Below are 16,863 nucleotides of genomic sequence, written 5' to 3' on the forward strand. Positions count from 1 at the left end.
TCTGACATCTGGTCGCTGTCCGGTTGTCAGATGTACCCTAAATTATTCAAAATATTAGTTATAATTATTACACGTTATAAACCGGTAGACATTATTTTAGCCTTTTATTTTGATCAATTTTAAGTCGCTCCGTAATATATCATATTACTTTGTTTGAAAATACCGAAAACAATAGATATTCAGGGTCAGAAATTGATTGCGGCTTTAATAGGTTATTTCGAAAAGGAATGAGATAACGAAGGCCCCCTTTTGCCGGTAAATTCCGTTAGTTTTTTTTATAACGTCTTTATTAGATACGCTTAGTACAATCTTAATTATTATTATTATTACAATTAATTTATTACTACTTTTCCTATGTGCTTGGATTAATTAACAAGCAAGACGAGTGCGAGAAAATACATCAGTATGTATTCCTCAATTATAAAATTATAATTATTTATTAATTATTAACTTATAGCTATAGTTTACACTAATAATACACACTAAATGTTCACACAAGTTCGTATGGTTTTGTTCGTTTCAATCTTCTGACATCCTGTGCGCTGTCCAGCAGTTGTATTGCTTCCACGTTAGAATGATTTAGTAATCTTCTTTCGTGTTTCAAGGCGAAATACTGTACAACTTCGCAAATCCATTTGATTTCCAGGTCATCGTGCAGTTCTTCATTGGTTACATAGCAATAGGCATTGGTAATCAATCGAAGAATCTTGTTTTGACAGCGCTGTATGACTAACTGATTTGAATTTTTAGTGCAACCCCATATTTGCACCCCATAGGTCCAAATTGGCTTTATAATTGTATTATAGATCAACCTCTTTGATTTTAGATCAAGTTGAGAGTATCTTCCGACTAACCAGTAAAGTTGTTTTATTTTGGTTCTAATGTGTTTTGCTTTTTGTCTAACGTGATGCGAACCGAAAATAACGACTGAAATAGTCGATAGTAAAAAGTAGTAAATTACTGAACAGTCAATAATCGATTTCAGTCGATTGTTTCCAACACTAATATATATATATATATATATATATATATATATATATATATATATATATATATATATATGCCAAAACAAAAATCCAAACCATTTCGGTTAAGTAACCATACACCACAGCATATTGATTCAACCGTAAAACCATAATTAACACGTTTAAAATAATTGATGCTAATAAGCCTATAGAAAATTAAAATCCTCTAGACCTATCTCAGTACTATCAGTCATATCAGTATCAGTACTATCTCTATCCAAGATATTTGAAAACATCCTATTGAAAAGAATAAAATCGATTGTAGAGAGAAAAAAAAACTAAACATACAACAACTGTCCAAGTTCATAGGCATGACCAGTTAAATTTATAGCTGTAGCACAAGCCTTTGATAAAGTATGATATGACAGCATTGTTTAAAAACTACAGAAAATGTTGCCGAAACAGCACGTTGAACTATTGAAATCTTATATTACACTCAGAATGTTTAGAGTCAACAAAAAACAAGAAGAAACCTACTGAACAATAAAAGAAGCCGAAGCAGGCGCACCACAAGGGCCAATTCTTTACTTACTCTACTCTACATACACCACAAATGGTAAACATCACAATGATCACATTTGCTGATGATTCTGCGGTTCTTGGTATCGGAGAAAATAGGATAAAAAAACACACGAATATTGTAATAGGCAAGTGACAATATAGATAATTAAACCCAAACCTGAACAATAAAGTCGAAAGAAAATATGTCCATGTGCAAATTACCTATAATTAGACCGCACAAGCACCAATAATAATAAATAGTACTATCACTTCATATAGCCACAATGCTAAGTTTTCGAGAACAATGTCCTGAGAAGTATTGTAGGTGCACCTAGATACTACATGATTGATTACTTACACCAAGACCTTCAGATACTGACTCAGAAAATCAAGAGGATAGAAGGATACATTAGGAGAGACTCTGTTTTCATGTCAATATCAAAGTAATGTAACTTTTGGGTGATACCAGAATAGTACACAATCTCAAAAGAATAAAACCCTTTGATCATGTGTAGTGTAGTGTAGAGAGATCCATTTAATAGAAAAACAGCAGTGTTAACCGTCATTACGCAAGAGACTAAGATAGGACCAATAGGTCCTCATAGATATATTGTTACCTAGATTTAATTTATTGTAAAGACAAATCGTAGGTTAGTCGGAACGGAATAGTGACAATGTAATAAATACATTTCAAATATCTATAGGCTGCTAGTAAAAATGATATAATTCATAAAACTATAAATATAATGCGAAATGATGACGAGGCTCTCAAATAAGAAAGGGAAAACAATGAACGGCGGTAACTAGCCGAAAAATCAATGTTTTGAATCACACTAGGTGCAATCCAAAACGTCTAAGCGACCAACGATCACAGACAATGGACCAATGGCCTCGGAATCACTCGGATAGCTTTTTAATTAAACATCCAAATCGAATCAGGCGGTCGCCAATCGAACGCGATTCGGCAAACACCGCGTACTCTTTCATGCCAACCTAGGAGGTTTCGGGCTTGATCGGCTCCATTGTCTAAACAGTTTCCGAGCGATTAGTAACGGGGCAAGAGCAAAAGCATCGGCGGCCCACTCCAGCCCCTGGGCGTATTGTTGACGACAAAGGTCCGTTATTTGTCGATTGTTTAACGGCAACACGGCGAGCTCGCACAGTTCCCGAGAGGAAATCGGATGGAAAACCGGGCGTATTAAGGAACCACTCGAAAAACAGCGGTTTCGGTGGGAAAGAACGAAACACCAACAACGGGACATTAAATTTAGAGTGTCTTTCTTTAAGCTTCAAATTTCTTTTTTATAACTTAATTTTGGTGTCCTAAATTAACCATTAATTTAGTCCAAACACTTGCGAGTTAGTATCATACTAGTTCTCAAGGTTTGCGAACCATTATCTTTAATTAGGTGAAGAGCCCCTGGGTTTTCAACAAAATCTTCTTAATGAAGTTTTACTGAAATATTTTGATTTCTTACTTGACTACTGAGATCTCAATAAAAGTCTTCATTACATATATACCAAAATGTACCAGTATTTACTGCGCTACATGGTATATTATTCCAATATCAAGATATTTTTATATCAATTACACCTTATAACATATTATTGAAAAGCCCCCGGCCTACCATAGTACAAAAAACATCTTTTGTTGGCAAAATTATATTTTTTTATTCAACATGATTCCCCTCAAGGATGATACACCGATTATAGAGACCCTCCAACTTTTCGATACCATTTTTGCAGTACGAATTGTCCTTTACTTCAAAATTGGCTTCAGTTTCGGCGATAACTTCTTCATTCGACGAAAATTTCTTCCCAGCGAGCATTCTTTCGAGATCTTCCCAGCGAGCATTCTTTCGAGATCTCAGAACAGGAAATAGTCGCTGGGAGTCAGATCTGGGGAATACGGTAGATGAGAAAGTAACTCGAATCCCAATTCTTGAATATTTGCAATCATATTCACTGAATTGTGACACGGTGAATTGTCTTGTTGAAACAGCACTTTATTTTTCTTCAAATGCTGCCGTTTTTGGGTACTACGTTCATCGTCTTCGGTGCACATTTCACCACATCTAAGCTTAACATACCAATCCTTGATAGTTGATTTTCCTGTGGCAGTATTCAGAAACTCGGCATGAAGCCAAGTTTTTACTTCAACTGTATTTTTCCCCTTCAAAAAGCAATATTTTATCAACACGCGAAATTCCTTTTTATCCATTTTTTTCACAATAACAAAAGTTGCTACTTTGTTGTTGTTGATTGTTCATATGTTTTTTAATTAGTCCTAATCCTCAAAAGATGCATTTATAAATTTGATAGCTGTCGGATCATTATTTTGTGAATTATAACATTTTGAGTGAAGCAACTTTTGTTATTGTAAAAAAATGGATAAAAAGGAATTTTTAATCTGAAGATAAGAAGGAATAAGAAGGAATTCTGTTGTTGTTGTTGATATTGCTTTTTGAAAGGAAAAGATACAGCTGAAGCAAAAAATTGAGCACCGAAGACGGTGAACGCAGTGGACGCCCAAAAGAGGTTGTTACCGACGAAAACATTTCAAAAATCTACAAAATGATTTTGAATGACCCTAAATTGAAATTGAATGAATTAGCAGACACTCCAAAGATACCAACTGAACGTATACATCATATCATTCATGAATATTTGGGTATGTCCAAGAGTTTTTGCGTCAATATGTCGCAATGGATGAAACATGGCTTCATCATTTCACTCCGAACTCCAATCCGATCGAAGATGAACCAGCTCCAAAGCGTGAGAAAACTGAACAGCCCGCTAGCAAGGTTATGTCGTCTGTATTTTGAGATGCGCATAGAATAATTTTTACTGACTACCTTGAAAAAGGAAGGAGCATCAACAGCGACTATTACGCAGCGTTATTGGACCGTTTGAAGGACGAAATCGCCGAAAAACGGCCGCATTTGAAGAAAAAGAAATTGCTCCACCATCAAGACAATGCACCGTGTCACAAGTCAGTGAATACGATGGCAAAAATCCATGTATTGGTCTTTAAATTGCTTCGTCATCCACCGTGTTCTCCAGATCTGGCCCCCAAAGACTATTTCCTGTTCGGATCTCAAAAGAATTCTCGCTGGGAAGAAATTTTCGTCGAATGAACAGGTGATCGCCGAAACTGAGGCCTATTTTGAAGTAAAGGATAAATCGTACTACATAATTGATATAGAAAAGTTGGATGGTCGCTATAATCAGTGTATTACTCTTTAAGGGAATTATGTTGAATAAAAAACTAATTTTACCAAAAAAATATGTTTTACTATTGTAGGCCGGGGACTTTTCCATTGACCTGTTACTGTCGGACTACTTACTGACTTATATATACTGGTTTATATTTGATTCTTTTGTTAGTGAAATAAATATGCACCTATTTATTTTTATTCATTTTAATACCCCATTTTTCTGAAGAGCATTGTATTTCGGCAATAACTTTAAATTTTCGATTGCTTCAGTGTGATTATCTTCAATGGCTAGAATTGCAGTGTCATTTGCAAATGTAGCAACAACATTTTCGTTGGTCGTAGGCGAGTTCCGAGTGTACCGCACATAAAGGACTGATCCCAATACATCCCTGTGGCACATATACTTAATTGCCTGAATATTAGTGAGGGAGAAGCATTTTAATTTTACGCTCTTCAACCCTCATGCCAAACTTTGTGTAAGAAATAGTTTTATTTCTTGGTAAATAAAATACAAATGTTAGGTAATGATAACGGTGATTACAATAACATTCGTCTATCAACTACGTCAACTAGTCAGTAACCTTCGAGAGACTCTAAGAAACTATATTCTTTCCAGCCAAGGCGTCGGCCTTTATATTCAAAAGTGGACATATCAGCATTTCCATCGCACGTTTCGGATACCACCCCCGCCTTGGTTAGCGAATGAGTCATCAGAGGCCCTCTACGTAATTCGTTAAAATATCGTTAAACAAAATTTAATTTATTCTAGTAAGTAATTTTTCTACTAGATTGGTGATTCTGTGAATCTGATCAATCGTGGAATGATCTTTCCTAAAACCAAATAAACAAAACTCTCCCAAAGAAACCGAAATCTAAGCGAAGTAATTTTTGTTTCCCCAAACCCGTTAAAGACCACAATATATACTGTACACGTTAGGTTATATCTCATCAAGCCTCTGTGTCATCTAATCATAATATTGAACGTTCCTGAGCTTTCATCATGTTTTAATGACCAATGTATTTCGACGCGTCTGGTCACGCTTCGTCTACGTAAACAAAATCATTAGTGAATGTGCGGGTGATTTCACGTAATGCCCATTCAGCTATTCGATCTGAATTCGGTCGAAAATGGACCCGCATGGTCAAGGTATCAAAATCGTGAGAATATCTGTTTGTATCTTTCACATTTAATAAGGTTTGATTGGAAAAAATTATTGTCGTTGTGGAAACCTACGGTCGTTCGTTCCTGTCAGACAATAACGGTTTTATATCAGGGAACTCGTGGAAATGTATGTAATAATGCAGTCGAGATAATAATTTGATTTTCATTTACCTGACAAAATACAACAACATTGTTTTTGTTTTGCGGACGGTCGATTGATTTAAGTCCTAAGATGTTAATTCTGATAATATGATTATCGATTTAGCGAAAAATTTACTTCCGTGATTCGTAAAAGCGAAAAAGAAAAACCTGGCGCCCTGCAATTCGGCACTATTTAAGCTAATACCGAGGAATAATTTATATATTTTAAAATTCACTGAAAACAGTCGAAACAGTAGATAGTAGCAAAACAGTCGAAACAGTTGATAGTTAAAAAACTAGCGACTAAAAATAGTAATTACTATTTTCAGTCAAATGCACGGTTCGACTGTTTTATTCAATTCATGATATTAGACGAAGATATACGAACCCTTTCCTGTATAAATTCTGAGAGAGCAAAGGACGGAGATAATTGCTTGGAGCAGTTAATTTTATACGTGCTTATATTTTTCAACGATAGTATAAGCGAGACGAAGATGTACATATTCCTACACATACTAACTTAGAAAACAGAAGAAAACGAAAAAAATAATTACTGAATACTATTACCATGCAATTAATAATTTCATTTTAAACGAAGTAGAACTACTTGTATACTTGAATGTTCTGTGGATCTGTAAAAAGAAATGGACTTTTTCTATGGAATGGAATAATACCCCACAAATATCTTATAGTATTTCAAAAAAATTGTTATTTTCATATAATATACTATAATAAATATAGACAATACAATAGAACTTAAATAAAAACTTAAATCTAAACATGTACAATAACCATAAATACTAAATAAAAATTAAACATTTAGCTAATCATAGAATAACATTAATTAATGACAATGAAAAATGATCGCACAATAACTACCGGAACTTTTTAAATAAAATAAACATTTTATTTATTATTGAACGGAAATATTTTTTAACAAAAATCGAAGGAGTAATCGAAATATTACCTATTATTGACATAAAAACAGTCAAAAGTATTTTACTATTTATCATATACTTTATCATATATTTTACTATTTAACAATATACAATATATTGTTATTTACAAACAAACCACCAAAAAAAATCGTAAAACTATATATCTATTTATATATATATATATATATATAATATATATATATATATATATATATATAATATATATATATATATATATATATATATATATATATATATATATATAAATATATATATATATATATATATATATATAAATATATATATATATATATATATATATATATATATATATAAATCTATGTAAGCATAAATGAGTACATTTTTGAAAAGGTGGCGGCTAGGACGACAGAGCCAGAACGTTAAAAATCAGTCGAATGAAAGTAGTAGAACCAAAAATAGTAACTAAACGTACATCACTAAAATGGTCGATAGTAAATAGTAACAAAATCAGTCGGACCAAAAATAGCTACTGAAAGCAGTCGACTGAAACAGTCACTGGTAAAAAGTTGTATAATCAGTCGAATGAAAAATAGCGACTGAAACAGTCGAGAGTAAAAAGTAGTCAATTACTAAATAGTCGAATTCAATCGATAGTTTCCAACACTCATTATTACTAATTGCCGACTCACCTACAATTTGTTTTACAGTAATCCATCGGCCCCCTCTTAGAGCCTGGTGTAATAATGTTTATGTATAAATACTGCTGATTTTATATTATATGCACCTCACTACACTACTCAAGATCAAATGACTTGATTCTTCGAGTATGTGTCCTATTCTTATGTTATCCAAGAGCTATATTACTTCAATATTGATATGAGAATGGAGCCTGTTCTCATGTATCCTTGCAATTCTCTTGATTTCCTGAGCGACAGTCGCTATCTGAAGGTCTCGGTGTAAGTAATCAGTCCTGTAGTTTCTGGGTGTACCTACAATACTTCTCATGATTTTGTTCTGAAAATATTGTATTATATTTATATTAATTTATCGGAATATCCCCATAATTGAATCCCATATGTCCATATAGATTTCGGCACTTGCTTGTATGAAACAATTTATTATGTAATGATAATTCTAATTTTTCTCTAATAAACCAATTCATTTTCTTATATTTTAATTTCAGTTTTTCCATTTCTTTTTTACATATTCCTTCCAGCGAAGTTTTCCTTCAAGATTAATTCTGATACACTTAAGGTTGTTGCTATATATTGTTGGAATTACAGTATTATTTACCGTTATTGGTGTTTGTGTGGTCTGATTATACGTGAACTGCATATATACGGAATTTACTTTCGTTAATTTTAATTTTCCAGGATAGGGTCCAACTATTTATATTGTCTACTGTAATATTCGTGTAATAATTACCTCCGCCCGCAAGAATTGCAGTGTCATCAGTAAATGGAGCCATCGTGATATTTTCCATTGATGGTGTATTATATTGATGGTACATGTGTAGATTAGGCAAAGGATTGGCCCCAATACACTTCCTTGTTGGGCACCTGCTTTAGCTCCTTTTATTTTAGAGTAGACTTCCTCTTGTTTGGCCCTAAATATTCCAGCTGTAGTGAAATATATTAATAGTTCAGTCTGTTTTCTGTAATCGTTTTCTGTAGTACATGAACCAGACCGTCTCATCGAAGACTGGTGCTACATCCAAGGATTTGGCTGAATATAACTTTATATTTTCATAGGCTTCTTCAATTACATATATTATTCTAAGAATCTGTTTAATTGTTGATTACTTATTAATAAACCTGAACTGATGTGTATAAATTAGGTTATTTCCCTCTAATAATTTATATACCTAACAATTTTGTGTAATATGCATCACAAATAAGTAAACTCCAATAAAACGAAATGCGCCCAAATCAAGCAACCAGAAATGGGCTTATGCATACGTAAATTGACAACGGGCGTGTAATTTTACGTTGGGATGTAAAATCTGCCAATGCTGTACCGCAAAATACCTGTAGAAAAAATTTAAATTGGAAGACAAACCCCTACATTCTGTATTTGAGACAATATTTAAATGAAAGTGAGAAAGTTAAAACATTATTAAACAATTCTATTTAATTTTAAGCAGTGTTGTTTGAGATTTTGTGTTAGTCTTGATTACTTTCGTACTGCTGTAACTATTAGAGAGCTGTGGTGGTTTTGGGCAAAAACGATTTAAAATATTATAATCATATTAGGTTACATTTTAATTGTTTTGTAGGGATAAAAAATTAATGTGTCCGCTTCTTCGAAGATATATTCAGCTGTGAAAAGAAAACGATATATAAGACAATTCTGACCCTAATATAAAGATTAACAACAATCAACTGTCGGTTTTGTTTATAAGGTATTTAGATGTTTGCATTTAGCTTTTAGCTTTTACTCAATTCTTAACATAAGCATATATAAAAAATGTTGAATTATAAGTATTTCTCGTAGAGAAGAGAAATATTATTCCAGACCATCAATTTGGCTTCCGTAATAAACACGGAACAACAGAACAAATACATAGATTAGTTAACCAAATTAACGAAAACTTAAAACATAAAGAAATATTGCTCCGCTGCATTTCTCAATACTTCTCAGGCCTTCGACAAGGTGTGGCACACAGGACTGCACGTTAAATTGAAAAAGCTTTTGCTCCATACGAATTTTCAACTGCTGAAATCGTACCTGACAGACAGGCATTTTATTGTCAAAGAGGGTGACGAATACCCTGACCTACATCCAATATATTCGGGTGTTCCGTTCCTAGTATTCTAGTGTTCCTATGTATACAGCTAACCTACCGACCTCAAGAAACACTACTGTTGCAACATATGCTGACGATAGAGAGGTTTTATCATCACACGAGGATCTAGTATCAGCTACTAGAAACCTCCAACTTCATCCTAATAAAGTCGAATTGTGGTTGAAAACGTGGCGTATCAAAGAAAATGAGGCAAAATCTACCCATATGAGATTCACCCTTTGTATATCCATGTCCCTCAGTAATATTGAATTATCATGAACTTCCGCAAGCAGACAACGTTAAATATCTGGAAATGCATTTTGATCGATGTTTGACATGGAAAAAAAATATATAGTAACAAAACGCAGACAGCTTCGGCTTAAACTAAAATTAATATATTGGCTGACAGGGCGTAAATCTAAATTATCATTAGATAATCCTTCAGAGGTTCCAGAATAAAGTGTTGCGAGTCATCGTCGATGCCCCATAGTACGTATCCAACAAACTGACTGAACGCGATATCCCCTTAGAACCCATAACGAGTGTGATTCGATGTGCTAGTGCGAACTACTCTGAAAGACTATATCCCAATGCACTCGCCAAACAGTTAAATATGCGCGATGACAGGAAAGTGCGTAGGCTCAAACGCAAACTACAATACAAACTGATTAATAAACACATAGAGTGAGATTTAATAATCTCCATAAAAAGTGAGAATAGTTTTTAGAATAAGTTAGGATAGACTTTAAAATAAGTTAGAATAGTATCTAGATATAATATTTAGATTTTAAGTTGTACAGCAGATCACTTACTGAAGTGATCATACAGTAATACATTTGCCCACGGGCAGATTGTCGACGTTCTAAGAGATTAATAAAATAAAAAGTATTTTTCTTAATTTCACGTCTGGTTAACAGAGAATAGCTAAGAATAATAGTTATTAATATGGTTCTGGAGACATAGTATATCACTGTAGTAAAGATAATTGTAAAAAATAATATATTCATATATGCATCAAGAGTTAAAAATGATATTAACAATATTCATGTGAATAGCTTCCAAAGTTTATTCATAATTATGATTCCTCATTTGCCTAGGATTTTTTGATGGCCATAGAAGGCAATTTAAAAATGGAGCTACCTGTAAGGGCGAGATTCTAGAATATTACATAAAATAAGATCCACAAAATAACAATCATCGAAGATTGGATAAATAACTCAAGGAAAATGCAATTTTATTTGAAATTTTATATAAAGAAATTACTTTTTTGTTAAATATGCCTGGTATATTAAATGAGTTTCAATGTATATTTTAGGTAATGGACTAAAAGCGTGGATGGAACCGATAGGACAAATTGAAGAAATTAATAGTAAATTTGTAAAAATTTTAAAGCATTGATAAAATTTAAGATATTTAAGAATTAATGCCATAAAATGGCTGACTATATAACCTTTGACTATTAAATCGTCTAAGTTTTGAAAGTCAATAGTTCAATTAAGGATTATAAATAGATTTCTTTAGTATGCATTTCTAAATTGTAAAATATAACTCCATAATAAAGTTCGTTATTGTTCTCAAATATATGTTAATATCAGGTTATTTAAAAATTGTATTCATATATTCCCTACGACTCAAGTATACATACGATTACGAATTCACAGAACTTTAGTAAATATCCATTAATACAATGAAATATGCATTTTACTTCTTTGACCCCTTATTAATTGTTCATCAGTCAATATATATATATATATATATATATATATATATATATATATATATATATATATATATATATATATATATATCTTATATATAAAAATGAATCGCAAAATATGTTCCTAAGCGCATAACTCAACAACGCCTGGACCAATTTGGCCAAATCTTTTTTTAAAATGTTCGTTGAAGTTCAGGGATGGTTTTTACGGCGAGAAAAATTAGAATTATTGCTGGAAAAACCCTAAAAATAGCCCTTTTTGTTTGAATTTGTTTCGTGTATCAGTTGACAATTCATCTGTCATCTGTCAAAAGTCATCTGTAACAGACAACTTTTTTTTTTTAAATTTGATATTACTTGAACTCAAATCCTTTTAATCCGTACGAATTGTTTTATTTATTTAAAATTTTTTATTTGTTTAAAATTTAATTCAAATTTTAAATAAATAAAACAATTTGTACGGCTTAAAAGGATTTGAGTTCAAGTCATATCAAATTTAAAAAAAAAAGTTGTCTGTTACAGATGACTTTTGACAGATGACAGATGAATTGTCAAGTGATACACGAAACAAATTCGTATATCGTGTTTTGTGCAGAGTGTTTAGTTAGTTAGTGTTTGTTTAGTTCGTGATTAGTGAAAAAATAATTTATATTTGATTCGCGTGAAGCGCGAGCGCGACATTCAACTAATAATCGCGCAAGTTTGAATCCAGCTGCTTTCAGTTACGATGTGTCAATTGACTACAGTAACTACCAATGTGTTGTTATTGGTTCTATGAACTTGGTTTGCTCACACTGTAAGGCATTAAAATACAAAAACGAAGCCAATGGATTGTGTTGCGCAAATGGTAAAGTGAAATTGATACCATTGGATCCACCACCAGAACCATTGTACTCATTGGTTTCAGGAATAGGAACAGATTCTATACACTTTTTGACACATATCCAACAATATAACAATTGCTTTCAAATGACTTCATTTGGGGCAACAAATGCAGTTCGGGAAAATTTTATGCCAACTTTCAAGGTATGTATTATAGCAGTTAATCATAATTATTTTAGCGAACAAAATTTTCTGTCACCAAAGTTAAGATGTGTTACTAATCTTCAATTTCTTAATCATTACGAAATATATCACTTAGTCATCATATTATATGGTGATTCAGTTTCAGTGACACTTTTATTATATTTTATAATTGATAGATATTAGTTAAAACTAAATATATACTTTTTAAGATCAAATATTATTTAAGTTTGATCACTGACAATCCATTAATTTATACCACACCATAATATTTTTTTTATTTACAGATACAAGGGCAAATATATCACAGAGCAGGTTCACTGTTACCAGTGTCAGATAGCGACAACAAATTCCTGCAAATTTATTTTATGGGCAATTCACCACAAGAAATTGATCTGCGTTGTGCACATAACAATTTAGTAAAAAGGTCTATTGTAGAACAATTACAAACTTTATTTCATCAACGCAATCAATTGATTATATTGTTTAAAACTGCCCTGGATCTGATGCCATCCGATAATCACAAAATTGTAATCAGAGCTGATAAAACACCTGCAGGTCAACATACAAGACGTTTTAATGCACCAACTATTGATGAAGTTGCTATCGTTGTAGTTGGAGAAAACTTGGAATCCCGTGATATTGTTTTACATCGTCGGAATGATCAATTACAACGTATAAAGGAAATACACCGCTCATATGATGCACTGCAATATCCCATTATATTTTGGCAAGGTGAAGATGGCTACGATTTCTCAATAAAAATGATAAATCCCATTACAGGTAACTAAAATATTAGTTTAGCTATGGCGATAATATCTCAGTCACTATATTATGTATTTTAATTTTATATTTGAATGTTATTAAAACAAAATCTGTTTACAGGTTCTGAAACCAACAAAAAAGTCAGTTCAATGAACTATTATTCATACCGCCTAATGATTCGGGAAAATGAAGATAATCACATATTGAAATGTCGCCGATTATATCACAAATATGTTGTTGACATGTATGTTAAAATTGAAACGGAGAGATTAACATTCATCAGGTTGAATCAAACCAAACTCCGATCTGAAGAGTATATTCACCTTCGAGATGCGATTAATACTGATGGAAATGCACAGAATGTCGGTCGGATGACTATTCTTCCAGCAACATACATCGGAAGCCCTCGGCATATGCACGAATATGCTCAAGATGCCATGTCGTATGTTCGTCATTATGGTACAGCAGATTTGTTCATCACATTTACATGCAATCCGCAATGGATAGAAATTAAGCAGGAGTTATTACCTGGGCAATCACCCATTGATCGTCATGATATTACAGCCAGAGTCTTTAGACAAAAGTTGAAATCTTTAATGAATTTCATCGTAAAACATAATGTGTTTGGTGAGACACGCTGCTGGATGTATTCTGTGGAGTGGCAGAAACGAGGATTGCCACATGCACACATTTTGATTTGGTTGGTTGAAAAGATAAGGCCAAATGAAGTTGATGCAGTGATATCAGCTGAAATCCCTAATGTACAAGTAGATCCTGGATTGCATGAGGTAGTTATCAAAAACATGATACATGGTCCCTGTGGAACTCTTAATCAAAATTCACCGTGTATGATGGATGGTAAATGTTCAAAACGATATCCACGGACATTAATATCGGAAACAATTACTGGTAATGACGGTTATCCATTGTATCGTCGCAGATCGACAGCAGACAATGGAAAATCAACAATTGTCAAATTAAATCAACAAGATATTGAAATAGATAATCGTTGGATTGTTCCATATTCACCCATTTTATCAAAGACATTCAAAGCACACATCAACGTTGAATCTTGCCATTCAGTGAAATCGATTAAATACATTTGCAAATATGTAACCAAAGGGAGTGATATGGCTGTGATTGGAATTGGTGCAGAGAATTCTAATGATGAAGTTACCCAATACCAAATGGGCCGCTATGTTAGCAGTAATGAAGCAGTTTGGCGAATATTTTCTTTTCCTATTCATGAGAGACACCCTTCTGTTGTTCACTTAGCTGTGCATTTAGAAAATGGACAAAGAGTGTATTTTACAGCACAGAACGCAGTACAAAGAGCTGCTCAGCCACCATCTACTACATTAACCAGTTTTTTTGAGACATGCCAAAACGATGATTTCGCACAAACATTGCTATATTCTGAAATGCCAAAATATTATACCTGGAATCAATCCTCAAGGAGATTTATACGACGGAAACAAGGAAAACCAGTTCCAGGATATACAGATGTATATTCCACCGATGCGATTGGCCGGATTTATTCAGTACATCCAAGCAATGATGAATGTTTTTATTTACGACTGCTATTAGTCAATGTACGTGGCCCAACATCATTCCAACAGTTACGAACTGTTGATGGTGAATTGTGTGGATCCTACAGAGAAGCCTGTCAACGTTTGCAATTGCTTGAAAATGACGCTCATTGGGATCAAACTCTCAATGATGCTGTAATATCATCACACGCTCATCAAATACGAACATTGTTTTCTATAATCATATCTACATGCTTCCCATCAAACCCAATTGATTTGTGGATGAAGTACAAAGATTATATGTGTGATGATATTTTGTATAAAATACGGAATAGAATGGGAAATCCAAATATACAAATCAGTGAAGAAATTTACAATGAAGCATTGATTTCAATTGAGGACATGTGCTTGATAATGTCAAACAAACTATTAATTCAATTAGGCCTGACCGCGCCCAATCGTCCAATGCATGACGCTTTTAACCAAGAGTTGCATCGAGAAAGACTGTATGATCTCAACGCTTTGAAAGAATTAATTCAAACAAATCTTCCACTGTTAAATGAACAACAGAAGTATGTATTTGAAACTCTTATGAAAGTAACAAATGATGAAACTGGAGGGATTTACTTCTTAGATGCACCTGGTGGTACAGGAAAAACTTTTTTGATTTCATTAATATTAGCAACAATTCGCTCACAAAATAAAATTGCACTTGCACTCGCTTCGTCGGGAATCGCAGCAACTTTGCTTGAAGGTGGTCGAACAGCCCATTCAGCACTAAAATTGCCATTAAATATGCAAAGCAATGAAACTCCAACCTGCAACGTTTCGAAGAACTCTGCAATGGCAAAGGTTTTGCAGCAATGTAAATTGATTGTTTGGGATGAATGCACGATGGCACATAAAAAATCTTTGGAGGCTTTAGACAGAACCTTAAAAGATCTACGTAGCAATAATAACCGATTTGGTGGTGCAATGATTTTATTAGCAGGAGATTTTCGTCAAACATTGCCAGTGATTCCACGATCAACGCCAGCTGATGAACTCAATGCATGTCTAAAGTCTTCCAATTTGTGGAAACATGTTAAAGTACTTCATTTAAGCAAGAATATGCGTGTCGAGTTGCAAAATGACCAATCTGGAAACATATTCTCTAAACAACTCATTGACATTGGTAATGGCAAATTTCCTATAGACATGTTGACGGCTTGCTTTTGCTATGACTATAAACAAGTCCCAGGGGCAATCATTAAGTATTTGTGGTATTAATCTAGAAAACCCATGTTTCTCACATGGTCAATTGTATGTTGCCTGTTCCCGTGTTGGAAAACCATCAGATTTGTTTATCTATGCGCCAGGTAATCAAACAAAAAACATCGTATACCACAAAGCAATATAATGATAATAATAATAATAATTATGATTCACATGATTAACAATAAAGCGATTACTTACTTTTCAATCCTTATATATGTTTTATTTAATTATTTTTTATTCACAACGCCCTATCACCAGGGTGATGGTTCTGTTCAGGAGAATTTTTTAAAATACGTAGGCACAAAAACTGCCACATTACAAATCTTTTTGACAGGACGAAGTCTGTCGGGTCAGCTAGTATATATATATATATAACTTTAATGAATATTATATATAGATTATTACAATATTAATTGATTAGTAATGTAGTACATCATAATGTAGCACATCATTGTTTAGTTATTCTCTTTAATCTATTATGACAAAAATATGAGTAAATTTTGGTCGAATTTCGACCAGCGGACGATCAGTAGTTCTGACAAAATATGTTAAACCAGCTATAACACCTTTCCTCTTTGGAAATCATCAATGAACAATCAATCAAATGCACAAAAGTAACAAGAGCCCTGAAATTCGAAAGTTTTACTTTTGAATTTATTGAATTCAATTTTTGAATTGCAGATTGTTTAATAAATAATTATAAGGGATATTTTATATACATTATATATTATCAAAACAATATCAGTTAAAATACTGCGATTGTATCGACAGGGCCTTTTTCGTTTAATTCAATTTTGCATATAATTTGTGATCTCTCTCT

At 33.0% G+C, this 16,863-nt stretch overlaps 1 protein-coding gene and 1 long non-coding RNA gene across 2 annotated transcripts in view; one reads left to right on the forward strand and one right to left on the reverse strand.

Annotated features, from left to right (window-relative positions):
* Nucleotides 1–16,863, reverse strand: part of LOC143204891 (uncharacterized) — a 301,831-nt gene that overhangs the window by 187,034 nt on the left and 97,934 nt on the right. The window lies entirely within an intron of this gene.
* On the forward strand, nt 13,226–16,418 carry LOC143204680 (uncharacterized). Its single transcript, XM_076417395.1, has 2 exons — nt 13,226–13,275; nt 13,378–16,418. Exons 1-2 carry the CDS (start codon nt 13,257–13,259, stop codon nt 16,053–16,055), a joined length of 2,697 nt encoding a protein of 898 aa, XP_076273510.1. The 5' UTR covers nt 13,226–13,256; the 3' UTR covers nt 16,056–16,418.

Source organism: Rhynchophorus ferrugineus, unplaced genomic scaffold, assembly GCF_030347505.1.
Source record: "Rhynchophorus ferrugineus isolate W39M unplaced genomic scaffold, kcgeb_rfMv2 rfM11, whole genome shotgun sequence".
In the NCBI taxonomy this organism is placed as follows: domain Eukaryota; kingdom Metazoa; phylum Arthropoda; class Insecta; order Coleoptera; family Curculionidae; genus Rhynchophorus; species Rhynchophorus ferrugineus.